Consider the following 12,234-nt stretch of genomic DNA (forward strand, 5'->3'; position numbering starts at 1 on the left):
TGAATTCAAGTTGATCACTCTGTTTATTGGTGATCGAGCTATGCCAAAGAGGACTGGCATACTCAAGTAAAGGACGAATGTATGTTGTAAAAGTGAAAACCAGGTCATCCTTTGGGGCTCCAAAATGCTTCAGAATGTATAGCATATATAGACGACGTGATGCCCTGGAAACGACTTCTTTAATCTGCATGTCCCACTTGAGGTCACTTTGCAGATGCACTCCAAGAAGTTTCACACTCTGGGATTCTTCGAGTATAACACCATCCATTTGTAACGGCTCAAATTGGGGAACATTATGCAAAAAATGAACACGCATCACTTGAAACTTTACAGGATTTGGTGTTGCATCATTCTCCACACACCAACTGGAAAGAGCATCAAGGTTGCTTTGAATCGAACTATCTTCAGGTCTCTGTACTGAAATCACCTCACCAATCGTCAGGTCATCAACAAACTTCCATCTATCCGGTACATTGTTGAGCAAATCATTAACCATGATAGTAAATAGGATTGGGCCTAATTTAGTACCCTGAGGCACTCCGCACGAAATTGGTTCTGGCGCTGAGACTGAACCGCCCAACCGCACACACTGATTTCTTTGCGAGAGGAAGCTACACACCGTTGGAATGAGAGAGGGCATGATATTAAGACCAATTAATTTGTCAATCAGAATTGAATGGTTGACCCGGTCAAAGGCTTTACTAAAGTCTATGGCACAAATAGTACCATACATTCCTGAGCTATCTAATCCTGACAGAAAATTTGAGATTAAAAACCTTTTTCAATTTTTACACTCAAGTTTATTCTATGTACCTGGGCTTGTAACAGTTAAAAAATAGCTTAGATGAGGTATGAGAGTTTGAAAAGGTTATGATTCAAATCGCGTGTTTTAATAGTATGTTTAATTTACTTATATTGGATATAAATCAGATGCCCATTATACATTACAATACAGAACATCCAATTGAAGAGTGTTATACAGAGTAATAAGAGTGTGTAGAGGAAAAATATGTCTTATAGAATTTCTTTGACCACTACATTTACCATTATTTTGCAAGAAAATGTTACATAAATAAATTGTTTTATTAGGCATATTATATAAAATATTATCCATTTTGTGACTTTAGTTAACACAGTTTTAACAATATAAAGCATTAATATTGTTTTGTCTTATGTTGGTAAAAATTAAGAACATTAATATCTTTGTAAGAAAAAAAAAATTTGTGTCCTCAGCAAAGGATATGACCCTCGGTATGTCACTTGATCTAGAAAGATTGTTTATGTAAATTAAAAATAATAGTGGTTCTGAGAATGACCCTTGTGGCACACCGCAAGTCACATCCCTCTTGTATAATCGAGATGAACTAAAGCAACATATTGATTTTTTAAATAACTTTCAAACCAACTTAGAGCTACACTCCTAATTCCATAATAATTAGACAATTTACAAAGGAGGATATAGTGACTTTTTTTTGCTTTTTAGGTTATATGCATGATATGCATATAACCTCTTGATTCTGTCAGGATCTTTATTTATTTATTTATTTATTTATTCTTTCCTTAGCACTATTTTGTCCGTGAATTATCTTGGCATCAGTTTCATCTAGCTAAGTCAATTTTTCAGAGTATATTCCTTATGGCCAGGAATCGATGTGGTCATGTTTTCACGCTGCGCAATCATAAATTACGCGGTCTACGCGCGATTTAATGAAATCACGTTTGTAATCATATCTTCACAAGCATGAATCACTTTTAAACAAAATTTGGTACTCATAAATTTCAGGTCATATTTCATCATATGGTAATATAATTACGTGCGTAGCGCATATAACGCATGCGTACGCGCGCTTAAAAGTTTTAAAATTGTCAAAATTTATTTTCGATGAAATTAGAGTACGTTTCAGGCAATTTTAAGCGTTTAAAAAATTGCCACGAGTGCGCAGAATTTTGCACGCGCACTGCGCGTTAAACGTTAATGCGCACTATTTTTGCCCGATTTCTGTTTTACAATCTTTCTTTAATAATATCATCATATTTGATTCACTTTTCAACTCGAAATTGCGTTATACAAGCACGTCAAAAGTGACAGGCTACGCACGTATAAGTTAACAAAATAGTGAAAATATGCTAAATTTTAAAATTAATATATATCGTCAGAATGCTGGGGAACACCTATTTTTTATTTCATTTTCTTGAAGTGTATGTATCATATGTATGATTTATTATCAAATTAAGAGAACAAAAGTTGATTAAGTCATCATTAATTGCATATTGAATTAAAAAAAATTAATTTCGACAATCAAACAAATTTTGACATTTTCTTAGGACGAAATAACAAACTTAACATTAACTTTCTTTCTTAAGAATTTCATATATTAAAGTTAAAAGTATATAGTTTGACAGTGCATCATTTTTTTAAATTTTTAAAGATGTCATCATAGTAATAAATTATAATTCATTGCGGTATGTAATAATCTATCTGCACCAAAGTGGCTACTGAATAGTAAATACACGGAGGAATCATTCTACATGTTTTAGTAAGTTGCGTATGGCTCGGTGGTCTGTGCTCGTGTCTATAGCATTCAAGGTACCGAGATCGAGCCTCACCTTGGGTAACGAAACGAAATAAGATTTTTTTTTATTATTTGTATTGTTTGTTCAATTTTATTTCTTAGTGTATAGATTATACACATGATTTATAATGAAATCTAGATAAAAAGAAACTTATGTCTTTATTATTATGTAACAAATGTGGTTTATGACATTATACGCAGAGGGATCTTTGATCGGATTGCGATACCGGCTGTTGTATTTGCGTTAGTAAGATCCTAGCATATATTATAAATAATTAAAGATTCTGAGAAAATCAATCAATCAATATATCTTTTACAAATCAATTATCTTTATTTTAATCAATGCATATAACCTATAATTCGTCATAGTGACGAATTAAATCTAGTTTTTTATTGTGTTTGTACATAGTATAATCTAACTCTGTGTTAGGGAAGAAAGAGCTCTGGAATCGGTTGGTCTTAGCCACAGGAACTTTAATTGTAAGTGGATTGTGGTTCCTTGTACATCTTGCTGAGTTTGGTCATTTACTGTATTCTATATGATCTTCAAGCTTCAGGTGAATCTTTTGGTGGACAATTTTGTGCAGCATCATTAGTCTATTTACTTGTCGTCTGTGCTAAAGTGGTTGGAGGTTGATTTCGTTTAGCATAGCAGAAACAGAAGATTCTCTACTGTAATTGTTTGTGATAAATCTGGCTGCACGTCTTTGAACAGCTTCGACTTTTTTGATGTTGCAATTTGTGTGAGGGTCCCACACTGAGCTACAATATTCAACATGGGGACGGACAAGGCTTTTGTATGCTTGGATTTTGACATTCCGTGGGGCATTGCCCAGATTTCGACGGACAAAGCCCAGCATGCCATTGGCTTTGTTAACTGCCCTGTCTACATGAGGGTTCCACTTCATGTCAGTAGATAAGGCAACTCCTAGATGTTTATGTTGATGAAGAGCCTGTAGAGTGTGCCCAGATAACCGGTAGGAGTATTCCAAGACATTTTTTTTATCAGGCTTAAAAGACATAAGCCACTTCTTTTCCCACGTCTTGAGATGCTTCAAGTCATTCTGAAGTCGCCGGGAGTAATATAGATGGACTATTTTAAAAAAATTATTTACGGGAGTCTAACAAACATAGATCAGTACTGACTAGTAGTGCTGGATATATATGTTAAAGTAATTATAAAAATAACTATTATTCCTTCCAAATATCGGTAAAAATAAGAATTTACGAAGTCTAGTAGGCTCAGCGAAAAAGGTAAACAAGGCCAATACCATTTTCATCATGGGTAGTCTAACGGAAGAAAACGGAAACATGTTTTTGTTTCCACCATATTTTTTGTCCATTATTAATATATTGGAATTCGGAATTATACAAAAGTATTATATAATATTGTAACGGATTCTTCACTTGTTGTAGGTTGTTCGTCTGTCGGTCAGGCCGTCAGAGTCGCTATACGGAACGAGGAAAATAAAACTACATCCACACATAAATTGGAGTCTTTCATTTATTTCTTCAAACCTTACACCGTACCGATCTCCCAACTATCTTCTACTAACCTTAAAAACACGTCTACCGCACTTGTTGAAACCCGAGCTAAAACTAACTACATTGGGCGAATCATGGCCATCACATGGCCGTTCCCCATCTATTTCCACCAGCCAATCAGCTTCCAGACAGAAGTAGGCCTGGTCGATTATCAAAATGGGGTGGCACCACACCTAATTCGTTACACTGCCCCCCTCTCAGACGTATCGGTCCCTCGATACTCCAATTTCCATAAGAAAACTCCATATAAATATCTATTTTTTTAAACAACTTTTACAAAAATACAACATAAGTGGTATAAAAGTTAACAAACTAAAATCAGATCATTCATACATCTTATCATTTTTAGAGTCATTATTTATCATAGAGTTCAATCAGTAATAGTCATTCATTGTGTAATCCCGAGAGTTCAATCAACAAACATCATAAGCATCAATCTCATAAATAATCAGAGTTAAATTACTGCCTCATAACTTAAATAATCATCATTCTTCAAGGGTGTATACTCGGGTCGTGATTACTTCTCTCCACTTCTCTCCCTTCCTGTACTGGATCTCTTGAACAGTCTCGCGGACACTCCGCACCTTCCCTTTCAAAATCTCAGTTAAATTAACTAGTGTGCGGGCGGTCCCCATAGGCTCCTCCACTGCCTCGGCCTCACTTCCACTATCCTCCTCACGACAACACACCGCATCATCCGCCCCCAACAACCTTAACAGATTCCGGGGCTTCCCGGACGGGACCGGAATCGGCGCCTCCTCTGCTTTCGCCACGGGTCTAAAGAGAGAATCAGATCCGGGTGTTGTGATGAGGGCATCTCCAGGCACCTCCGGTTCCTTCATCGGTTCACTGGCCACGTCGCCCTTTCGGAAAACTCGCTCCGGCGTCCTCCTCTGGCGGTGGAACCTATCGAAGTGTCGGCGACGTGCGTCGGTGGAAGAAAACTTTGCAGTGCAATGTCGGCATCGAAACTCGTCTCGGTGTTCCTTTTCCTTATGTCGTCTCAAGGTCCGGCCATCAATAAAACGAGCTGAGCAACGCTCACAACTAAATTTCTGGACATGCTTCATCTAAAAGTTAAACAAAAAGAAAAAATATATATAACTAACTGAACATAAGGCATAACTTCTCTATACGTCATACCGAGCCGGTCGCCTCCGGGCCCTGGGAAATCTCCCGGTTCGTTGTGCTTCGGGTGATGGTTCCACGACGACTGGTGGTTCCATCACAGATAATGTAATTTGGTCTTCTGTCTCCTCCAGTGGCTCCATAGCTTGCAGAGTGCTTGGAGCTTCAGCCTCCTCCATTGGCCCCACGTCGTCCATCTGTGGTTCCTCGGTCCTCACAGGTGGTTGCGTCCAGCCCTCCATGGGTCTCCCTTCGTAAACCTTCAGTCGGTCCACGTGGACCACTTTACACTTCTTTCGGGGTCCCTCCTGTATCCGAAATGTTACCTCCGACAATTTCTTCAGCACCATATAGGGTCCTTGCCACCGGCACTGTAGTTTTGGCGATTTGCCCACGGTTTTAGCGGAGTTGTATAGCCATACAAATTGCCCTTCGGAAAGGTTGTGCTTGCTCGCCTTTTGGTCATAAGTTCTCTTCTGTCTCCTAGCACTCTGTCCAAGTCCAACTCGCGCCCGTTCGTGGGCTGCACGAAGTTTTGTGCGCAGTTTCTCGACGTAGTCAGTCTTTAGGTCAATATCCGTCGCTCCATCAGTGGGTAGCATCAGGTCCAGAGGAATCGTCACTTCTCGCCCTAACACCATCATATTCGGTGTTTCTCCAGTAGATTCCTGGGGAGTGCATCTGTAGGCAAATGTTGCAAATGGTACATGCTCATCCCAGTCTCTCTGATTTCGATGCGGATCCAGCATAATTGCCAACATGTGGACAAGAGTCCGGTTGAACCGTTCAACCATCCCATCGGACTTCGGGTTGTACGGTGTGGTTCGAGTCTTGTCAATTCCCAGAAGTTCGCACATCTCGGCGATTAAATCCGATTCGAAATTTCTTCCTTGATCGGTATGCACTTGCCGTGGGACCCCGTACCTCAGAACAAAGTTCTCTACAAGACAGCGAGCAACGGTCTCTGCCCTTTCATTTGGTATGGGGTACGCTTCCATCCATTTGGAAAAATAATCACCAACGACGAGTATGTACTTATTGCCTCGATCGGTCTCGGGGAAAGGTCCGGTGATGTCCATCGCAATCCTTTCCATCGGGCTACCAACAGCCTGTTGTTGGAGGGGTGCTCGTTTCTTCTTTGGCGGTGATTTCCTACGGGCACACGCGTCGCACTGTTGAATCCAGGTTCTGATCCAGCTGCGCATTTCCGGCCAGAAATATCGTCTCATCACTTTCGCAGTAGTTTTTGCAACCCCCAGGTGCCCGCTAGTTTGGCCCCCATGCAGTTCCGCTAGTGCTGCCTCTCTCATTTCGACTGGAAGAACCAACTTCCAGTTTATAGCACTTCCGTCATCGGACTCCCATCTCCGGTACAGAACTCTGTCCCGCAACTCCAGTAAGTCCCATAACTGCCAGTATGTTTTGTCAGTCCGGCTCAATCCCGCCATCTCTTCCCACGTTGGCCGGGGTCTACCTTGTTCCTTGGTTTCCATGACCCATTGCATGTGTGTGTCCTCCAACTGCGCTCTACGAACGTCTTCGAGGTTGGCTCTTGGTTGTAACTGTACTAGTCGCACAGAGGCATTCGGTTTTAAGGTACACGTCGTCGGATCCGTCTCGGTTTCTATGGGTGTCCATGCATCCATCTTCTTCTGTAGTCTGTCCGCCGCTTTGCCACATTGACCACACGGTTTCCTTGATAGCCCGTCGGCGTTTCCATGTTTTAGTCCGGGTCGGTGGATCACTTCATAATCATATTCCCCTATCGCTTGTAGCCATCTGGCAAGTTGTCCTTCCGGCTCCTTGAAATTTGTTAGCCAGCGCAATGACGCGTGGTCCGTCCGAATTAGAATGTGACGTCCATAGAGATACTGACGATGATGCTTTAAGTACACTACCACGGCCAGCAGCTCTCGTCTAGTAGCACAGTAATTTCGTTCAGATTTACTTAGCGTACGGCTTGCATAACTGATGACCCTTTCTTCCTGTCCCTGGATTTGCGATAGCACCCCACCAATTCCAACATCGCTCGCATCAGTGTCCAATATGAACTGTCCCTCGGCTAACGGGTAAGCTAACACGGGTGATCGCATCAATCGTTCTTTCAATTCCACAAAAGCTCCCTCACAATCTGCATCCCATGAGAAACGTCTGGCCTTCTCTGTCAGTCTATACAACGGTACAGCTATTGAAGCAAATCCGTTGATAAAACGCCTATAGTAGGAGGCTAGTCCCAAGAAACTGCGGACGTCTCTGACGGTGGTTGGTGTCGGCCATTCCTTCACGGCTTCGATCTTGGCCGGGTCAGTCTTCACGCCTGCATGAGAGACTCGATGCCCCAGATACGACACCTCCTGTTTGAACAGGGTACATTTCTTCGGTTTTAATTTCAGACCCGCCCCTCGCAATCGGTTAAAGACTTCCCCGAGGCGATTGATCGCTTCCTCCACAGTCCTCCCGTATACAATTACGTCGTCTAGGTACACCAGTAGTATGTCCCATTGCAACCCGGACAACACGCGTTCCATTAGCCTTTCGAAAGTCGAAGGGGCGTTGCACAGTCCGAACGGCATCACCTTCCAGGAATACAGTCCTCCTCGCACCACAAACGCAGATTTAGCCTTAGCGTCCTCGTCCAATTCCACCTGCCAATACCCTGAAGCGAGGTCTAAAGTGGAGAACCACCGGGATCCAGACAGTGCATCAAGTGAGTCGTTTATCCTAGGTATGGGATAGGCATCCTTTATGGTAACTGAATTTAGGCGTCTGTAATCCACGCAGAAGCGTTGTGTACCGTCTTTCTTCGTGACCAAAACAACATTCGAGGCCCACGGACCCTCCGAAGGTTCTATTAAACCCTTGTCCAATAGGCCCTGTACCTGGCGATTTATCTCGTCACTGGCTCTCATCGATTGGCGCCGGGGCGGTTCCTTCACTGGCCGTGCATCTCCAATATTTATGTGGTGTTTTACCTCGCCTGTCCTTCCCAAGTCAAAGTCTCCCTTCGAGAACACATCTTGGAATTCTGTTAACAGTGACGCGACCGGTCCGTGGTATTGCCCGTCGATGGCCGTCACACTTCGTTTCAATAAATCCTCCAAGTGCTCAGGTACTCTTCTGCCAGAAACTGGCGTCGTCGGGTTATGTTTTGTTTCGATTTGTTCTTCTGATATAGGCGTTAATTTCCCAACCGTTGTTCCGCCTCGAAGGACTCGCCGTTCTTTCCCCGGGTTAAAGACACGTAACGGTAGTTTCCCGTCCTCCACCTTCACCAGTGTTCGTGCTAGAATCAAGCCATTTTTCGCCATTCCCTCCTCTTGGTTAGGTTCCATCATTCCTACCACCGGGTGGCTCGTCAGCAACCTGGCGAAGCCGGTTACTAGGTGTTCATGGCCTGGTAGGATCACGGTTGTGTCTTCGATCGTTATGCTAGAATTGAATTTGTTACCTCCCGGCCCAGTCAAGTTAATTACTTCGCCGCCAATTTTTATTTGTAATTTCCCTAGATCCAATAATGATCCCGTTGATGTGAGTACGTCCATCCCGAGTAATCCGTTAACCTTCAGGTTCGCAAACGTCACCCTGACGGATTGAAATGTTGGGCCGACTTTTAGTCCGACGTACGCACATCCGATGGTCTCCAGTGAAGTTCCATCTGCTTGTTGGAGGTTCCTCCTGGCCTTCTCCAGTCCTGGTCGCCTTTCTCTTGGTATTTCGTAGTAAATATTAGAGGACATGACAGTGTCGGAAGCTCCCGTATCAACGAGTAGGGTAGTTTTGATTCCGTTGACCTCGGCTGGTGCGTAAAGTCCTTCCATGGGGGTGTACTCCGAACGTGTCCTCTTTTCTGGCACGTCTATGGTTTCGCCGTCGGTGTTTCTCCGCTTCTTTGCATCTGTTTGGAGGTTGGGTCCTCGGTCTCTCCCAGCCTTCCCTTGACCCCTGGAGTCGGCTGTCCGTCGTTTCCCGATTGGCGCTGGAGAGCCTCAGGACACATCCGTGCAATGTGCCCTTCCTGGTGGCAATTGTAGCACTGTATCGTCTTTCTTCGCTGCCGCATATTTCTATCCTCTCGAGGTCGGTTTTCCACTGCCAGCGACGGCGTCCAATTCGACCGCTGGTTCGCCTCCATTCGTTCCATCCAGCTGGTTATTCTCCTCTCGAAAGCCGCCTGCCTCGACTCTTCCTCGGGTATAATTGGCCTAACGTATTTCGCAGGCTGTCTCAGGGGGCGTTCCTCTTCCAATTTCACGAAACTCTCAGTGGCTAACGCCGCTCGTATAGCTTCGTCTAGGGTGGAAGGTGTTGCTCGGAAGATTCCTTCCCTTATTTCAGGTCTTCCCACTGCCTCCATGTAGTGTCCTTTAGCTAGGCGTTCCACCCCGGCCTCGTCAAATTCAGGATATGCCAGGTATGCCAGTTCTCGAACAGCCTGCCCCAGTTCTTGTAGACTCTCTTTTGGTCCTTGCCTTCTCAGTCGTAACGACATCAGGTGATTTTCGGCTTTCCGTCCCGGTCCGAACCTCTGTTCCAGAGCATCCAGCAATTCTTTGTAAGTTGTCTCCCGTCCTTGGCTAGCCCCGAGGACCTTTAGAGCCTGCCCCTTCAGACTTGCTTTTAAGAATGCTCCAGCCTGTTTATCGTCCCAGGAATTCGCAGCTTTACACGCCTCAAAGTGTTGTGCGTAATCCCTCCAGGGTGTCTTCCCTTCGTATCTGTCTGGAGTTATGATTGGTTTTTGGAAGTCTCTTCCGAATTTCTTAGTGAACGCCTCATGTCCGACTATCCTCGGCTCTCTAATTAAGGGCCATGGCGTTGATGGAGCTGACATCGGCTGTGTAGTCCCTTTATTCTCCGTAGAGTGTACCCTTGGTGGCCCGAAAGAAAGTAAGCTGCTCGGAGCCCCACTCGCCCCTTCCGGTTCTGCTGGGGTCCTCAGAAAGCTGCTAAAGTCAGGCACTGGTCTGGGGACTGGCTCAGTCACTTCAGTCTTATTCACATTGGCAGAATTTATCTCCTCTTCCAGTCGGCGTACCTCCTGGCTCCAGTATTCCAGCGAATCTACATCCGCCGACGGTGGTTCAACATCGAGGAAGTTTGCCATCTTATATCTCTATAATTGTTCCTAGCGAGAATAGAATACTCGCAACTTCAGATGATAATAATTCCTGCGAGGGTAGAATACTCGCACCTTCAAACGAACGATAATTCCTAGCGAGAATAGAACACTCGCACTTCAAACGATAATAATTCCTAGCGAGAATAGAATACTCGCACTTCAAACGATAATAATTCCTAGCGAGAATAGAACACTCGCACTTCAAACGATAATAATTCCTAGCGAGCATAGAACACTCGCACTTCAAACGATAATAATTCCTAGCGAGAATAGAATACTCGCACTTCAAACGATAATAATTCCTAGCGAGAATAGAACACTCGCACTTCAAACGATAATAATTCCTAGCGAGCATAGAACACTCGCACTTCAAACGATACTAATTCCTAGCGAGAATAGAATACTCGCACTTCAAACGATAATAATTCCTAGCGAGAATAGAACACTCGCACTTCAAACGTAGGCCTCCCGTAACAACTTCCATAGCAAAGCAATCCCACTTCTGACACCAATGTAACGGATTCTTCACTTGTTGTAGGTTGTTCGTCTGTCGGTCAGGCCGTCAGAGTCGCTATACGGAACGAGGAAAATAAAACTACATCCACACATAAATTGGAGTCTTTCATTTATTTCTTCAAACCTTACACCGTACCGATCTCCCAACTATCTTCTACTAACCTTAAAAACACGTCTACCGCACTTGTTGAAACCCGAGCTAAAACTAACTACATTGGGCGAATCATGGCCATCACATGGCCGTTCCCCATCTATTTCCACCAGCCAATCAGCTTCCAGACAGAAGTAGGCCTGGTCGATTATCAAAATGGGGTGGCACCACACCTAATTCGTTACAATATATTTCATGAAAAAAAATCAAATGAATTATCAATAATTCGTCGATATGATCGCGATTCAGAGGACATCGCTGCGAAGGAATTTGTCACGTGACTGAAAGCCCTATTAAGAGCACAAACATATTTTGTGGTAGCAATCTTTCACTGTCAATAAATTTGGTCAAAGGTCACTCAACACAGAGTTCAAGTGAAGTGCTTTTAGTCTGATGTAAACAATCAAAGTTTGTCAACAGAAATTGGTACATATCATAAAGTTAGTTAGTAGTTCCTCATTCAAATTCAAATAACCTGTCAACTTCCTTTAGAAACATACTCTTTAGTTGAGTAATTTATTTGGCAATTTCCTATATTGAAATTGTTATTCAAATATTTTCACAAAAAAAAACTAATTGAAGTGAAAATAGTTTATACTTTTCAGATAAATTTCATCAGTGCTTATTAATTTGTATTAGTCTTGTACCTTTCAAATAACAAAAAAAAAGTAAATGTTATTAACATAATATATATAATATATTTATTATTATATCATAACCGTTATGATGTACATCAAATTCTACTGTCCTACACAATAGTTTGGCATAGAGTACATAAAGTCATTAAACTGGTGGAAAGATGTTTTTTTAAACGAAAATTGATTGGTTTATTCACAAGCTTGCTGGCCACACCTACTAAATCGCAAGAACCGTATTTGTCTAGAAGTACAGTCTTTTTCTTCTTATTTTAGGTAAATGACTTTCAACTATCAGCCAATCAACATTCTCCAAAAGTTATTTTTCATCTTTGTCAACAGAGGGCTCACTCTGCAACTTTAAGCTAATCAACATTCTCTATAAATGCCTCCTTATACTCTTCAATAGAGGGCTCACTTTACAACTATTCTATAAACTAGAATAGCTACAACCCCCTGTAGTAGGACATCATTTTGGCGCCATTTCATTTCAATAACTATTGGTTGTTTAATAAATGTTTATAAATGAAAAAGAAAATGATTCTAAATGTAAATGACTACCTGCAC

At 42.6% G+C, this 12,234-nt stretch overlaps 3 protein-coding genes across 3 annotated transcripts in view; 1 reads left to right on the top strand and 2 right to left on the bottom strand.

Moving 5' to 3' along the window:
* Positions 1-12,234, top strand: part of LOC144837610 (uncharacterized) — a 163,349-nt gene that overhangs the window by 28,758 nt on the left and 122,357 nt on the right. The window lies entirely within an intron of this gene.
* On the bottom strand, positions 4,267-11,065 carry LOC144838572 (uncharacterized). Its single transcript, XM_078693986.1, has 2 exons — positions 11,006-11,065; positions 4,267-5,188 (listed from the first exon to the last, which is right to left on the bottom strand). Exon 2 carries the CDS (start codon positions 5,186-5,188, stop codon positions 4,604-4,606), a length of 585 nt encoding a protein of 194 aa, XP_078550112.1. The 5' UTR covers positions 11,006-11,065; the 3' UTR covers positions 4,267-4,603.
* On the bottom strand, positions 5,249-6,103 carry LOC144836968 (uncharacterized). Its single transcript, XM_078691925.1, has one exon. The coding sequence runs from the start codon at positions 6,101-6,103 to the stop codon at positions 5,249-5,251; it is 855 nt and encodes a 284-aa protein (XP_078548051.1).

The sequence above is a fragment of the Antedon bifida genome, chromosome 3, assembly GCF_963402885.1.
Source record: "Antedon bifida chromosome 3, ecAntBifi1.1, whole genome shotgun sequence".
NCBI classification, from domain to species: Eukaryota; Metazoa; Echinodermata; class Crinoidea; order Comatulida; family Antedonidae; genus Antedon; species Antedon bifida.

Coding starts and splice junctions, on each gene's coding strand:
- LOC144838572 (XM_078693986.1), bottom strand. CDS start 5,188: ATGAAGCATGTCCAGAAATTTAGTTGTGAGCGTTGCTCAGCTCGTTTT.
- LOC144836968 (XM_078691925.1), bottom strand. CDS start 6,103: ATGTGCGAACTTCTGGGAATTGACAAGACTCGAACCACACCGTACAAC.